General features: G+C 41.9%; 1 protein-coding gene across 2 annotated transcripts in view; it reads left to right on the top strand.

Annotated features, from left to right (window-relative positions):
- Positions 1-17,045, top strand: part of OFD1 (OFD1 centriole and centriolar satellite protein) — a 635,354-nt gene that overhangs the window by 339,208 nt on the left and 279,101 nt on the right. For both annotated transcript variants that reach the window (XM_078657861.1, XM_078657862.1), the window contains exons 16-17: positions 6,784-7,404; positions 15,811-15,958. In XM_078657861.1, coding sequence (XP_078513987.1) covers positions 6,784-7,404; positions 15,811-15,958 — 769 coding nt within the window. The remainder of the gene's footprint in view (positions 1-6,783; positions 7,405-15,810; positions 15,959-17,045) is intronic.

Genomic DNA, 17,045 nt, shown 5'->3' with positions numbered 1-17,045 from the left:
GACAAACCAGAACATGAGCTTACAATACCTCAGGTTACGTGGAACACATGAGCACTCTTTCGTTATACAATCATTTCAAACCAGAACGTGGAGTAAATAAGAACACGTGAACATTTGAAATATTTATTTACTAATGTCGTCTTCTCAGGCGCAGTATCTTAGATAATACAAGGAAACATATTATCAAAAGCAAAGTTATCAGCATAGTTACTAGTCCATAAAAAGCGAATGTTGACAGCATGTTAACATGCTGTAATGAATAAGAGTTAACAACACTTATTTCTCACCCTCCCTAACTCGCATATTATATTAATAGCTAAGAAGGTCTCTTTGGGTTGAATTAGGGCGGGCCCATACCTCAGGATCCTAGAAAGAAGAGATCACATCAGCATACACCAGCTCTCTCTGCATGCGAACAGCATCAAGTGTGTTTGTGTGTGTCCAGCAAAGCAATATAAAACCCGCCTTAAAGCCAAAGTTGGCAGAAGCTGCACTTATGTTATGTCTATGAAGGCGCGAAGATCAGACCTCATAACAATTCAGTATCTTGTTGTTCCTGAAGCTTCAGCACTCTCTGTACAGACATAGTTTATTGAGCAAAGCTGATATCAGAGTAATAACATATTATTCTCATGTAAATCACAACGAACTACTAGGTTGAAAGCTAAATCAACAATTAAGTGTCGTGTGCAGAAGCAGCAAAAGGAAAAATGGCGTTTAAACATGTAATGTGCCTATGCTAACTTAACGCATTATAAAGATATATAGTAGCTATATGACAATTGAATGGGGCAACCTGAGCTCTTTCTCTCTGCCACCGGATGTGGTGGATGTAATTTTATCGTCCAGAAGACACTCCACCAAATCTGTCTATTCTGGTGGGTGGGCCAAGTTTGTTAAATGGTGTGGAGAGAGATCGGTTGATCCCTTGCGTGCCCATTTGTCTGGCATTGTTTCTCTGTTTCCCTAGCACAACAAGGCTGTGCAGTAGCTACTGTCAAAGGCTGCTTGTCGGCTTTTCTCTGTTTATCAGACCAACTCTCTTTATTCAAATCTCCCATAGTTATGAGATTAATTAAGGGTCTCACCAATAGATTTCCTCCCACTCCCTTTATCATGCCACTTTCTTGATGAGGCCTCGATTTGAACCCTTGCATAGTTGTCCCTTGAAATTCTTAGCGTTTAAGACGATATTTCTGATTGCAATCACTTCAGCTAGGAGACTGAGTGAGCTGCAGGCTCTTAGCTCCAAGCCTCCTAAGGTGGTCACTCCCTTCCACCTAGAGCAATCTATCACTTTACCTACATTCTATCCTCCCCCTCACCCTTCTAAGAAGGAGGAGGGGCATCACCGCCTGGACCCTAAGAGGGCGGTCAGATTTTACCTGGACAGGACTAAGGACTTCAAGTTGGACGACCAACTTTTCATCGGATATGTGGGCAGGATGAAGGGCAAGGCTGTCCACAAAAGAATGCTGTCCAGGTGGATCATCTTCTGAATCGAGATCTGCTATGCCTTGGCCAAGAAGGAGCCTCCTGAAGGTATTCAAGCTCATTCCACCAGAGCTAAGTCTTTTTTGGCTTTAGTTAGAGGTGTCCCTGTTATAGACATCTGCCTGGTGGTAACTTGGACCTCCCTCCACAATTTCGCGAAGCATTATTACTTCGGCTCGGAGGTAAGGAGGAACGGCCACTTTGCACGTTCTGTGCTACAAGATTTTTGGGTATAGGTAGCCAGGCACACTCCGCCAGGAGTCGGACTGCATGGGGATTCAGTTCATAAGGTGCGGAATCCACACGCATATATAGCCATCAGAAGAACAAGTTTCTTACCTTCAGTAACGTTTTTCTGGTGGAAACCGTACCTGCCGGTAGATTCCTCACTGACCCACCCGCTCTCCGTTGCCTGCCTGTTTATACCGAAAAATGATTGACATATAATTTATGTATTTTATTGTTGGAATAATTTGAATGATGTGATACTTGTCACTAGGAAATGTCTATATTTTAGAATTTCCATCTTTAATTACTTTTGTATACTGTGAGTACTTGTGAAAATGTTCTCAGTTTACCCTTTCGCCTCGAAGGCACAGAAAAAAAGTGGGTGGAACTGGCATCAGCACGCCGACGAGGTCTTATTATGACTTCGATGATGTCACTCGGAGTCATGTGCGGAGCCGTTCCATTGTGACTTCCTCAGCGACATGGGAGAGTTATGGAGAACAGTTTCCAAGTAATGCTGCGCATTGGGTAATTCAAAAGGTGAGGAATGCACAGGCAGATTCTGTATCCACCAGAAAAAGTGTTACCGAAGGTAAGTAACTTGTTTGTTTAACATTCAATTTCTACATGGCCTACTTTTAAATACTTTATGGGCAATATGGCCTACTTTGAGGTGATTTAATATTTAAAATGAAGGTTTTGACCTGTTTCTTTCTTTCTCTGCCATGATGCACTGCTCCGAAGCAACCACCTGGTGACTCCTGCTCTTAACTCAAATGGGGACTTTAGCATAAAACTTACAGCTCCCTTTTTAAAATGGCAATCTAGCATTAAAGAGTACCTGACCTTAATGCCACAGACCTGAGTATTCTGAAACCTTTGATTCTTTTAGACAATTTCTTAGAAAACAAGTGTCAGGAGTAAATGAAGGAGCCTCTTCGGCTTACTATTTTAAAACAAAATACTTGCCCAATGTAGCACTGACAAAAAAACATAGTTGGAAGGATCATCTGTTGAGCAACACTTCATGGTGCCACGTTGCTCACTAACTACACGTTGGTGACCACTGTCCTACAGGAGTCCCATCCTGGCATCTGGGATTATTAAAAAACATATCAATCCATAAAAGAGGCACAAGTTGGAGATTTTTAATTAACTGCATTTCTGTCAAGCGTGTATAATTTTCCTGACTCTGCTGACCGTCCACTAAGTCAATTCTTGTCATAAAACAGCCACAATATTGTGCTGACTGCACTACTGGAAAGCACACCCTTGTGGTTGACCAGCACCGTTCCTTTAAGTGTCCTTGAGTTTCTCGTTTCTATAAACAGGAATTGATTTTCTTCGAAAATGTGTAGAAGACGCCCATTTATGGGCACCAATTGTTATTGATAAGTAACTTTTCATATTTTGTCTGCAAGTACTTTGAAAACAAAATTCATGGGAGAGCAACTCATTGTGTGTTTCAATCAAAATCTGTCCATGACTTATTTACTTCTGTACCTGCTAAAAATAATGTTTATGTTTTTTAGAGCTGGGGGCAGGCAGATTTTCAGAGTAATGTGAGCGGGCACCTGACTCTATGAATGCTTCAGCATTGTTTTAAAAACTGTTCACTCTTTCCAGGTTTTCTTTAAGCATATTGAGGAAATAGCCATATTTAAAATAATATCTGAAAGTATGGATGCCACAAAGTTAATGTTTCATTCTTCCCACGCTCTTCACACATTTCTAATCAGCCAGAGACAGTGATTTAGTTTTCTTGCGCATGGTGGCTGTGTGTTACCTCACATTATTGTAGTTCACATATTGTACATGCTTGAGTTTGCTGTGGACTTACTCTTCTACTGTTCAGAAAATATAGTGAATCAGTTGTCATATGCATGCAGTTTCCGGCAGCATGCAGGAAAATGTAGTTCTTTATCATTGAATTTTCTCTGGTATTCAGAAAAGTTCGAAAATCTCAATACTTGTGTAATATACATGAACACAAATTTTATGAAAGTATATTTTTCAAAATAAATTAACTAGAAACCGTACCCAAAAAGGCAACATTGACAGTTTTTAAACAAATCATCCAGATAGTAAGCACAGCAGTACAATTAGCCAAAAACACAACTGCTAAATAATAATTGGAGTAAAAAAAGAAAAAGAAATGGTATCTTATTTCAGACCACTTTTCCCTCTGTCGACTTCCCTGACCCACCAAGTCTCTACCCAATGGCCCCATCGCATTGGTTACGGAGCGGTCCAAGTAGATGATATAGAGGAGTCGTGTCCTTCATCTCTATGCTAGCTGCCTAGAAGCAGAAGCACATGTGGAAGTGGAGATCTCATTGCAGTTGAGGTGTACGAGAAGTGCTCCATTTGGTGAGACTAGGTGGGATCCAGCAATGGATGGGTGGCGCTGGGAACAGCAGGTGGAAACGGGCATCAGCCCAGACTTTGCGTGGGTGGGAAGCTCCTCTTTCCATGGTACTCTTCTTTCTCTTAGGGCTATGGATGTAGAGCAATGCATACTTGAATCAGGCTTAAATTACGAAGTACTTTATAATCTTTCTAATTCAGCCTGTGCACTAGGCTGATTTGAAACATCTCTCTTTGAAATGTTATTTTTTGTTGCCTATCACATAAGTCAGAAAGAGGAGTGAGTTTGAGTCTTCATGCACAGAGGGACTGTACATGCTTTTACATCAAAATATATTTCCGTAAGTACTCATCCATCTTTCCTACTTAAGGTTGTTTAGGATTTCCGCATTTCGTACACCATTTCTTTATCAACCTTTTTTCAAAATTTTACTTCTCTGATGGAAAAGTCTCTGTGTACCCTTGACGTTAAAATGGCTTTTTGTGACTACTTTAGGAAGATCAAATATATTTATAAAGACAGACAACTTTTTGTGAACTATGAAGCTGTTCATAGAGTCCTTCCTCTTCTAAGCATACTGTAGAGCATATAGTTGATCTTATGTATTGTGCCTCATTAGAATAAAGCTAGTAGGTCTTTACCATTCAAGTTGAAGGTTCGCTAGAAATTACCAGCTGGTGCTCTGTTGAGAAGTGCTTCAATTCCAGGCCTTTTTAAAAGGCTGCTCTATGGGAAATGGCCCATACTTTAGCTAAAGAATATGTTTGAACTCGGACTCCCAGGCAGTTGGATTTGTCTGTGTTCTTTATCTGTCTAAATTACTTACATAAGAGTTGATTCTGTGGCTCTGTTACATCCCTTTATTTGTTAAATGTTCATTATGATCCAGGCGTCTCCAATGAGTAGCTCGTGAGCTACCTGTAGCTCTGCAGCTACCTATGAGTAGCTCGCCTGTGTGCATCTCAGACTACTAACATGAAAAACTTTGCTTGGTTATATTATTTGTATGCCAAAATTAAAAAGCTTGTATTTAAGACGTAAATGTGTGTTTTTTCATAGCTCATAAGCCGATGTTTGGAGAAAAATGATTCAATTTCCAGAATAAATTTAAAGCTTGAGTTGGAGACATTTATTACTCTTATTATTACCTTGGTGCCGGGGAATAGCAGCTATCTCTGTTATGTATTACCCGTGTAGATGCCTTCCAAACTGATCACTTTACTGCTGCAACCCTGCCTAAAGCACTGATGTGATCACTGCTGGCAGTTTTGAATAGACTATCACATCACCTACAGTATCTTGGGATCATTTTCATTGAACATAAGTAGCTGCTATTATAGAAAAGGTTGGAGACCCCTGGATCATATAACCACCCAATGTGCAAGTCTGAAAAACAGTATTCATCTCTATTCTTACTAGTTGTATTATGATATTAGTAAGACCATATTGCATTATCCATCCATGTGTTTTCGCCAATGTTCAAGGCATGTACCTATGGGCATAAGGTACCCAAAGTGAGGTATGTATCACTCTGTTGTTCTCCCACTCCATGTAACACTTCCTCTCTTTCAAGAGAGGAGCCTGACATTCCACCCATGCGCCCTTCTTTTCAAGTCAGTAAAGTGATGTGCCATTCTCATCCTTCCCAATTAGCTTCTCACCTAAGTTTCAATTGGTTGCCAGACCATCTCGAAACAGGGCATATGATCGCTGTTAGGGCCTCTGGTACACTTTTAGGGTTGGCTTAGCTTGTTACGGTATTCTGTCTTTTAGGGATTCCACAGACAATCACTTGGCTTAGAAGAAAAGGTTTCTTCCAATCTTAGATCTTCACTGTTGGCATTTTCTCTGAATTCATAAAAGTGCCACCAGTCTCTCCACGTTTCAAGGCTGCCCTTTCGAACACCCTCCTATTGTTTTTCTCATCTTTCACATGTTCCAAAACAAACTGCCTGACTGCCTCCATGCTTGGCATAATGGGTACTGCACTCTTACACAGTTTTTAAAAGGGCGCAATTAGTTTGCACTGATTCAATTGTTTTATGTTTACTCCAAGTGTTAGGTAGCAGTGGTGGTCAGTATGTTCTGTTAGTGTTGCAGTCTGGCTAATTAGTTACAAAAAATAAATGTTGCCTATTTGGGCTCGTTTTTTTTTATAGATATTTTGTATAATCTGAAACGTATTTCTTTAAAATATGTTCTGACATCCTGTATGTGCACACAGGTATTCTATTTTTTATAATTTTATTTGAGTCCCTAAAGTCGAGACATAAACGTTTCCTTCCTACAGATCTTGTAATTATTTTTGGTCTTTTGTGACTGCATTTTTCTATTTCATTTTTGCCATGTGCACTGTTACTCGCTACTTGCTGGCTAAAACCGACTTTCTGCTTTCTGGGTACGAATTTGGTTTCTGTGAGTGCTTCTCAGCCTGTCATAGCGTGAGCTTGATTTCAAACATCTAAATAATCAGTGTGTTTGAGTATCATCAATTGTTTTCTGTTTATTTGCATGCATCGTATTATAAATCAAAATCATCTATATATGCATCTTTTAAAATTGAGTTTAAAAGGCTGGTGGCAATCTAAATGTTTTATAAAATGATCTAATTTGTCCAGCTTGAATTTGATTCATGTTTTCTTATTTTGCCTCAAAATGATCATCTTCTTTGTGTGTCTCGCTTGCTTGTACAGCTCTTGAAAATGAAGTGTATCGCAATCCCAAGCCCTCTCTGGTTGATCGCTCTGTCCTTGACCACAGTACAGACATGATTGTTCCTCATGATATTTATATAGATGGGGCACTCTTGAAGAGCCAGATTTTGTCTGATCCTTTTGTTGAAGCAGGTGGCGTCCTTAGCTCTAGGTATCTGCAGCCCCCAGGGCGGCGAAGCAACTCTCCAGACTCGGACATTGAATTTGTGGTAACTACCAAGGCCAGAATCAAAGAACTTGAAAAAGAGGCTGACTACTTGGAAGAGGCTTATCGCAATTACCAGAACAGAGTAATTAGGGCAGCAGGGAAAAGTAGCCCCCAGATAAAGCCCACCTCCCCACCACTCCTCAGAAGTGTTCTCCATAAAACTCCCTCTATCCTTCCTCACAAAGTTACTTTTGCGGAGAACACATTTGCCTCCCAACAACCGCCTTTGACCAGGTTGACTGAACAGAGACATGATGGAATGTTTTCTTCTCATGATGACTGGCTGGCTGACAGCACTCCTCTACAAAAGAAGGCCCCTTCTTCTAGGCGTCACTCTTCAACTCCTATTCCTAAAGTGAAGGCGAGCTTCAGTGACAAGAGTTTTACAGAAGGTAAGCCATTTAACCTAAGTGTATATTTGTTTCGGCATGGGAAATGTTTTTTTTTTATATTTGTGAATTAAATGTGCAAGTTAGTGTGAAAATAGTTCTTGTTTACTACAAAAGTGATTAGATGACCATGTGTCCATCTTGTTTCAGCAGCATCTGGACTCTCCAAAGGTTTTCCTTTGTTTTAATTTTACTACATTCTGACACCATGCTCTTTTGAGAAGGAAAAACACTAATAATTTAGCTGACCATAAGTTGATATGTATTAAAGTGTACCTGTATCTGGTAGAGACATTTAGCCGCAGATTTCATACCTGTTTACTTTCCAGGCGTCAGACTGGATCTGGAAGAGTTTCTTGAGCAGTACCCCTGCTCGCTGGTAGTTGATGTCAATCGACTCAATGTGATGTCATTGGCGTCTTGATCGTCGTTATAACATCCGCGTTGTCTTTATTGGTGCCACCCTGGTGCACGTTTAAAACATGAAGAGGTAGTGGGTAACCCAGTTGACCCTTGTAGGTATGGGCAATGAATAGTTCAAGAAGAGGAAATACTACAAGGGATTTTGTTTATTAGCTAAGTCAAATTATTTTACTAACATCAGTCAATGGAGTTTGTTCAACAGAATCAAACTCAAATGGAGCCAAAGGGCTACGATAATGTTTCTTTCAATGCAAAAAACATTCAATGACAAAAGCACAAGAATGAGAAAAGATAAAAGAAGCACACGGAACAAAAGTTATATCTGAAAAGGTATTTATATTAAGTTAATCAAAAAATGTTTCATGGGGAATCAAAGACAAATAAATGTAGGCAAATCCAGTTATGAACAGTTGTATGCATAAGTCAACAGATCAGTACATAACAATTCATCAGCTCCTTCCTTTGATACAGTGTAACCAAGTCCATACAAGAACAGAGGTATACTCTTGAAGCAAAAAATAGCTTTGGAGATGATGATTTGGTCGACGTTTCGGTCTTGAGTGCTGTTGTCTATAAGACCATCATCAGGACTAATATTTTTGCACAGACGTTGCCCCCTAAGTAAAAACAATATATTGAAGTTACTTAAATGCCAAATAAAAATCAATTATCGGCAAGCCATAAATACTTATACTCAAGACAGAAAAACGTGTGCTTAACATCAAAGTGATGTAATTCAGAGAATTTATAAACATTATAAACAAATTAGTTAAAATCAGTATATGCACGGACGTCAGTTATTTTCTCTCCATGCCAGTGCAGATCCGTCAAAGAGAGCTACCCCCTGTCATGTTTTGACAGACTTTTTTTGACTTTTTGTCACACTTTTCCGTAGTCTGTAGGTTTCCCTTATGTCCAAGAGGATCTCGGGATTCAAACCGTGTGGTAACTGTCACCGTTGAGTAGTGAGACCAGTGCACAGCTTTGTTGACGATCAAGTTTGACTTGTTTAAGTATTTTTTTGGGTGCTCCACGGGTAACGACTGACGTCCTAAGTCGCTTCAATTATGACATGAACTGAGGACAAATGCCACATGTGATACATCCAATGTAATTTATGCTTTGAAATGCCCATGTGGCAAACTGTATGTAGGAAAAACAGAAAGACGCATAAAAATTCGGCTCACCGAACACAAATCAAACATCCGTACAAAAAACATAAAATCAACAGTAGCCGAGCATTTCATAGAGGCACAACATAACATATCCCAGCTAAAATGTATTGTGTTGGAGACAGTCAACAGAGAAGAAGGAAGGGACAACACGAAACATCTCCTACAAAGAGAGAACTTTTGGATCCAAAAATTGGGTACCTTTAAACCCAATGGGCTTAATGACCGGATGGAACTATCCTGTTATTTATGAATTAAGAAGCTAACCTTGGTGTTAATAAGTTGATTCCTGTTATGTTTTTGAACGTTTTGTGTCCACATATCACTTATTACAAACATTCATACGTTTCACATTACCCACACAATAACACAGTTAACATGGCTCACTCCTTTAGGCACCTCGAGACAACACTTTTTACCATGCAGGGTTCACATCTGCAGTTCGGAAATATTTGTTTTTTGTTTTTTGGTTTGTATATATGAGTTCATATTTGGATCATGTAATATTCTTAAGTTTTTTCATTTGAAGGTTGAACGCTTTACAATTGCAAGAATGATAATCGGGAGTTGAATCACATAGAGCTATAGTCTGTTGTCTATTTTTTGATCATGTGATCGGAACGAGGACCAATGATAATTGTTATAATTCAAATAGCGGAAAGGCGGAAGAGAATTGCATTCTGAAACATTTGGCGTGTTCGGAAGAAAGCGTTAAGCAGGATTATATCAGGTCAGTTACGATTAGAAACCATGTTTTGTACTTGGTTAGAATGATGACAAGTATCATGCAGTGATAAGATCCATCCTGGTAGTACGGTTTTAATTTCTACTTTTGTCAGCCTTTTGATTACTCGGAGATACGTCTTTCTCGATAGAACTGGCATGTGAGTCGGCTATAAGGCCACATTATTATTATTGCACGGGTTATAAGGAAAAGCGAGGTGAACCAGTGAACGCTAATACACATCAGATTGAAATATAGTACACATCATATTCGTTCTCTACACAGTTAAAATGCATGGTTCAAGCACATTCAAGTCAACAGACAATGACGATATGAAATATGGAGATCGTTTTTCTCATGTTGTGACACAATTATCATTAATTTCTTTACAGTATTTTTCCCTGATGAAGGGCAATGTATAAATGCCCGAAATGCATTGGATTGAATGAGAGAATAATGCCGTTAATTTGAAATTCATGGAGTATCAAAATGAATGAATAATGCAGTTGATTTAAATAGAAAAAATAAAGAATGAACTCAAATGAGAATATGAAAATAAAACAAGAATGAAACATCAAATAAAGGCTATTTGGAACCCTCATTTCACATTGAGGGGAGGAAGGTGTGCCTAGGGGGATGTTTCTAATGGTCCATTAGTAACACGTTCATGTCGTAACTGTCACCGTACCATGTTGGTCACAAATCCCCACCTCGTGTGTCTTTGGTGCCTGAAGCGCGACTCCCTGGCCATGGTGCTGAAAGCTTTGAGGGAGCAGTCCCTAAAGCTTCTTGTGGCCCAACATCAGGCAGCTTGGAGGTCTTGCTCCCGCTCTCAGTCGAGAGGAATGTCCGAGCACCGCTCAAGGTGCTCCAGGTCTTAGTCCTCTCACTCCAAGGGGTCAGGTAAGAAGCACCATAAGAAGCACAAGAAGTCGAAGCGTGCTTCGACTTCACCCTGTCCATCACCTGATGTGACCGAGGGGTCTTGGCATGCGAAAACTCGTCCCACTGAACGAGTGCCAGGGTCGGCTCCCTTCCCTTTTCAAGGCCGGGAACGACCCCTGCCAATTGAAGGAATTTTATGACGCCATGGGCGCCATTTTTGGGCAGCCTCTTCCGCTGGCACGCCTTCAACCCTGAAGACTCAGCGGAAAGAGAACCATTGGCCCATAGCTCCTCTTGGTTCCATTCTCAGATCCGGACCAGCGCCGGTCGTACCTCCTCGACCTTCCCCAACGCTGAGACTTCCGACGCCACAGGCACCAGCCCCATTCTTATTCCTGATGACACAGAGCCTTTTGGGCATCCACTGAACCCTAGACCGGCGCAGACGGAGATTTTTGGCTCTTTCATTTCCTCAGCCTTATTCTGAAAGGCAAGTATTATAGGAAGATTGGGAGGGGGCGCAGGATCCTTTAGAAATCCTGCTTTATTATGAAGAAATGGACTGGTATGAGGAACTCGGTGATGCCAGTGGCTTGGATACCTCGCCAGAGCCTGTCATGTTGTCCCCTCCTAACCTGGCTACGGAGGAGGGAGCTTCCTTTACCATGGTGGTGGATAGGGTTGCAGAGGTCTGGGACCTGCAGCTTCCTACTGTGGTGGTCAAGACCAATGTCTTGACTGAGGTCTTGCAGCCTGGGACCTCCGCGTTGGAACCCTTGCTGCCGTTCAATGAGGCCTTTACAGACGTTCTTCTGGGAGTTTGGTCCAAACCCACCACAGAGTCTCCTGTGAATAGAACGATCTCCCGCCACCACCATAGCCCTGTTCCGGGCGACCCGGCCTTTCTCTCATCAGATCCAGCCCCCAAGAGTTTGGTTCGAGCCACTACCTCCCATTGCACGTTCCCTTCTACACCCCTGGATAGGGAATCCAAGAGGCTGGATAGCTTCAGAAAGAAAAAATGTTCTTCCACCAGTCTAGCACTACGGTCAGTAAACACTGCGTGCCTATTGGGCCGTTACTCCCAATCCTATGGGAGACGATTGCTCATGTGCTGCCACAAGTCCCGGAGGAGGTCCGGGCTATCCTCTCCCAAGCTGCTGCTGATGGGAGAGACGCAGAAAAGTTTACTATTCGCTGTGGCTTGGACACAACAACCTCTCCAGGCAGAGCGATCTCCTTGAGGGTGCCAGTTAGGCGCCACACATGGCTGAGAACGTCTGGCTTCTCTGAGGATGTCCAAGCCTACCTGATGGACATGCCCTTTCATGGCTTACGTCTCTTCGAAGATAGGACAGACGTGGCGCTAGAGCGCTTCAAGGAGTCGCGGGATACAGCCAAGTCATTGAGCCTCTCTGTCATCCACGCCTTCATCTACCTTTCGCTCCTTTTGTGGCTAGGGAAGGGGCTTCCAGATGCTCCAAGACGACTGTGTAAGTTACGCAACCACTGCATGGCTCGCCCCGACCCCCTTGGTTGGGCGACCAGAGGTCAGGTCAGGCCACAAACCCCCCCTCCCTCCTCCGCCTCCAAACCCTCCTAGTCCGATCCTCCAGGATCATGGGCGTCCAGTTGGTGGCAGGATACGCAAGAACCTCCACCACTGGCAGGACATCACCTCAGATAGGTGGGTTCTCCAGATAGTCCGAAGAGGCTACTCCCTCCCCTTCGAGACTACCTCTCCCTCCATGTCTCCTATATTCAGTCAGCTGCTGGAGGATTACCTTACTTTACAGCAATGACTCTCTTGGCCAAGGGAGGAATATATACCTTTACAACGCGGATTTTACTCCGCAATACAATCACAACGCGGTTGTTACAACGACCGCGTTGTAACCACGCAATGCTATTACTACGCAAGTCATTACATCGACTTGCAGTAGATGACGCTGTACCATTAGAAATTTATAAATTACTATTGCAACTGCAGCCTACGTAACAGTAGGGAAGGTGTTGGAATGGTAAACCATTCCTTATGTTAGAGCACCATCTACTGCAAGTCGATATAATGACTTGCATAGTAATGGCACTGCGTGGTTACAACGCAGTAGTTGTAACAACCGCATTGTGATTGTATTGCGGAATAAAATCCGCAATCTAAAGGGAGTTTCCCCAAGGGAGCCAAAGAGAGGGTTCCGGTGCGAGAAATAGGCTATGCTGCTATTCCCGCTGCTTATGGTCCCCAAAAAGAATGGAGGCCTTAGTCTTATCCTCGACCTCAGAGCCCTCAACTACTTCCACAAAAAAAAGAGAAGTTCAAGATGGTGATGGGCAGCATGGCCTCCGCCATCCTGCTAGTGACTCATGTTTTTAAGGAAGAGGAACGTCTCCACCGTCTGGACCCAAAAACAGCGTTGTCCTTCTAACTTGATTGCACTAAAGAGTTCCAGGAAGACAACCTTCTCTTTGTGGGGTACGTTGGAGTAAAGAAGGGGTGTGCTGTGCAGAAGACGACCATTTCAAGATGGGTTATCCTCTGCATTAAGATTTGTTATGCTCTGGCAAGCAAACAGCCTCCTGAGGGCCTCAGAGCTCATTCCACCAAAGCTAAGCCAGTCTCCACGGCTCTCCAGTGTGATATCTCGGTTCTTGACAGCTGCCAGCTGGCTATGTGGGTATCCCTACACACATTTGCTAAGCATTATTGCCCTGCCAATCCGGTCCTTTGGGAGGGCTTTTGGCCGTTTGGTCCTACAGGATTTTTAAGTTTAAAACCTTTCTGTAGTCCCTCCACCGGGGATGGTATTGCTTTAGTATCTGTTCACAGGTAAGGAATCTGCAGCTAGATGTCTCTACCAGATGGACATATTACTTACCTTCGGTAACGCCTTATCTGGTAGAGACATGATCTAGCCATAGATTTCTTTCCGACCCACCCATCCTAGCGCACGATGGGTCAGTTTTTAATGTCAGGGCTATTCACCTTCAGGGTCCTAGTTGTCTAAATACACCACTGTCGGTCACCTTCATGGCTCCACGCTTCTGGCATGGAAGTGAGAAGTACGGACGTCAGAGTCCTGAGGTGGCGGCGATATAGAAAATGCGGACACCATAACGACAATCACGAAGCATAGACGTCACGCTGAGTGAACCGACGCCACCTACCGGCACGCAGGAGTACTGCTCAAAAAAACCTTCTGGATCTAGTCTGACACCTGGGAAGTTCACAGGTAAGGAATCTGCGGCTAGATAATGTCTCTACCAGATAAGGTGTTACTGAAGGAAAGTAACTTGTCCTTTGAGTTCCTTTGCCTACATTCACTGAAAAGGGAGAGAGAGAGCGAGAGATTGTCTGTGTCCTAGAATATTTCCTGATGTATGTTTCTAGGATGTGATGCCCTCTTTCTTTCTGAGATCATGTGCAAATTGTGTTTTGGTTTATTTTTACTTATGTTTTAGAAGAGCTTAGACATCATTTTTGAATTAAGACCATGGCTGAAGCTTTGCATTGAAAATCACTTTTGAAGCCATGTGAGGTGTGGCTAAAAAAAGATCTTCGTAGGGGTACTTTTCCAACGGGTTTGCAAACTTCTCTTTTTATTCCTGTCTTCGCCTTTCTTTTTGTCATTGTTTTTTCTTCTTACAGAAGCAAATACTTATGATACATTATGTTTTTTTCTCTAGTTATGTTTAGACATGCAATAGATTGTTCCTAACGTTTTGTTTTGGTCAAGAAATACTCCTGTGGTATAGACTAAAGCCTTCCTTTCAATTTCATATTTGAACAATCGATTGACAAGTACATATGTGTTTGAAAATTGATACTTATTTCTTTACAGTTTCTTTGGTACTTGGTTGTGAATGTACAAGGAATACCGCTCCATAACAGCTTCAGCTTCAACTTTCATTTCAAGCCTTTTGAGTGGTTCCTCAGACAGTAAACAGTGCCCAATGGTCTTGTACTGCTTCCCAAAAATGAGCAAAGACCCTTTGTCAAACTAACTTATTACAAACTATTGCTTTCTTCCTACATCTTCTGAAATGATAGCTTTCCAATGGTATCTATAATAATTGTCCAAATATTGCGCTCTGATGCTTCAATTCTCTGTTGGGTCTCCTGGATGCCACTAATGGAAATAGATGACAACTTAAAATGAACTCTGGTTCATGATAATGCTTATGAAACATAACCTTTAGCTTGTGTCTGTTATATCACCCTACAAATAATTGCAAGGCCGTTATTTACTGAATAGGCATTCACTATAATGAGATAAGGTCCTGAAACGTTGCTTCACAAAATAGTAGTTTCAGACCGAAAGCTGCACCAGTCTCACAATATTTGCAATTATAGTCTGCTGTCTAAAACCACTCTCAAGGTCTCAATCCAGTTTTGGTTACTCACTTCATTCTTTCAAAGTAGATTTATAGTACCTGCTAGCAATGTTTATTTTTTTTAATTTTATTTTTTTGAGTTTTGTATAGCGCGAACTAGACCCGAGACATCGGGTATCAGAGCGCTTTACATGAGCACCAGTTTCGTTACAGATGGACACATTCATTTTTGTTAGGCACGATGGCCGTGATACTCTACTTTAACCAATCTGTTATTTATATATGTATTTATATTTGTGGAACTGCATCTAGCACCTGTTTGGAAATTACAGTGAAGCTGAGCATTTGTGCTATCCATTGCACAGAACAGCAATATAGCTTTATTTCTCAAATGCTCCTTGTCGATTCTGTACACATGTACGGATGCATCACAAGTTCTGTGAATTGTGTGACAGACACTCCTGTTGCATTCATGTACTACCTACCATATGGGAGAGGTGTGGCGCCGCGGCCAGGGCGACTGACGCTGGAATCTGGGGACCACTGTTCGATCCCCGGCTCCGGCGGCAGGTTAGCCCAGCACCATGTGACTCTGGGCAATAGCTCGCTTAATCTCCCCGACGGCCCCCCAGCGCCTAGAGACCCTTACGGGTGATTGTGCGCTTTACAAATGTGGACTTCACTTCTTCACTTCACCATACGTGGTTGCACACTGAGAATGTCTTTTCACTCACACTCACCCTTGTGTAGAGCTAGTAGTGCATAGACCAAACTTGCTTCTCTGTTCAAACAGCTGCATAGTCTATTTTTGAAGCCCAATTGTGCCCCTATCCACAGGTAATAGGTTTACTGTTGTTTCCTTTGCCTTTACAGATACCAACGGGTCTTACCTTGGCACTTCCCACTACAGCCCCGACCATCGCCTTTCTCCAATACTAAAGGAAGATCTTATATCTTCTGTTGGAAACTCTTCCGTTGTCCACCAACTTGCGTTCCCAGTGGAAGACGGATCTATTATAAGGTAATTTGAAATTTAACACAATGTGTTAAGGGATCGAAAACACTTTTCACAAAGTTTTTAAAAGATTTATTTATATATACAATTACCTGTTAAGCATGCAGACGTTTCCATTTCTCTTGAGCTCATGTTTGAGTGCTCTTGTCGTTGTCATTTCCATGTATGTTTTTTTTATGTTGTAGCTGAGCCATTTAGTATGAACTCTGTCACTGTACCATCTTCAGAATTTGTGCAGGAAAATGGCATGTATCTTTTTTGCCAATGGAATGGAGATGGGTAAAATCAAATCACGGTGCACACATGGCAGATAAGCATTTGAATGATGGGAGCCCGAATAGATGCTTCTTTGTTGTCTTACTTGTAGCTTCCTTGATTTCACTACTTTAAGATGTTTGCCATTTCACTTTGATTTAAAGACATACAGGTATGTAGTGCAGTACATATTTTTTTTAATTTTACTTTCCTGGTAATCTTAAGAGAAATCATACCACAAACTAGGAATATGAACACCTTTTATGGCATAAACATTAATTGGCCAAAAAATGTAAAACAAACTGGATCATCATATTACATACTGAATTAACACAAAGCCAACACCGCTGACATTAACGTCTTATACGGTGAAAAAGTCATATGTAGGTAATTATGGATGAGGCTAGGGTGTTGTCCGGGGAAACATACTTAGGTAATGGATGCCTTAAGTCACTACTGCATTTAAAGTGATTTCATAACCTTGTCGTGCACATCATGTCACATTGGTTTGAATTCACATATGTAGAAAATAGCAGCACAGTTACTTTTCTGTTGCATACTTCCTCGCATTAGAATACCCCCAGTTGTCAGACTGAATCTGTAAACGTATCGCTGCAGTACTGCTGGTCTCCGCTAGGTGGCACCGTGATGGCTCCATACCGTTAGTAGTGGTGAACGTAGAGCCGCGTATCAGCAAAGTTTCTGCTCAAACGTCAGTTTCTTTCTTTCTGCTTTTTTAGGTTTCGCCTGGCGATCTGCTGCGCAGCAGCGTTCGCGCAGGCGAAATCTAATGTTAGAACAGTATGGGGGACTTGAACCCGCCCCTTCTTCCATTGGC

Source organism: Lissotriton helveticus, chromosome 8, assembly GCF_964261635.1.
Source record: "Lissotriton helveticus chromosome 8, aLisHel1.1, whole genome shotgun sequence".
NCBI classification, from domain to species: domain Eukaryota; kingdom Metazoa; phylum Chordata; class Amphibia; order Caudata; family Salamandridae; genus Lissotriton; species Lissotriton helveticus.
Note: the sequence above shows the minus strand (reverse complement) of the source record. Positions and strands in the feature narration are given on the sequence as shown.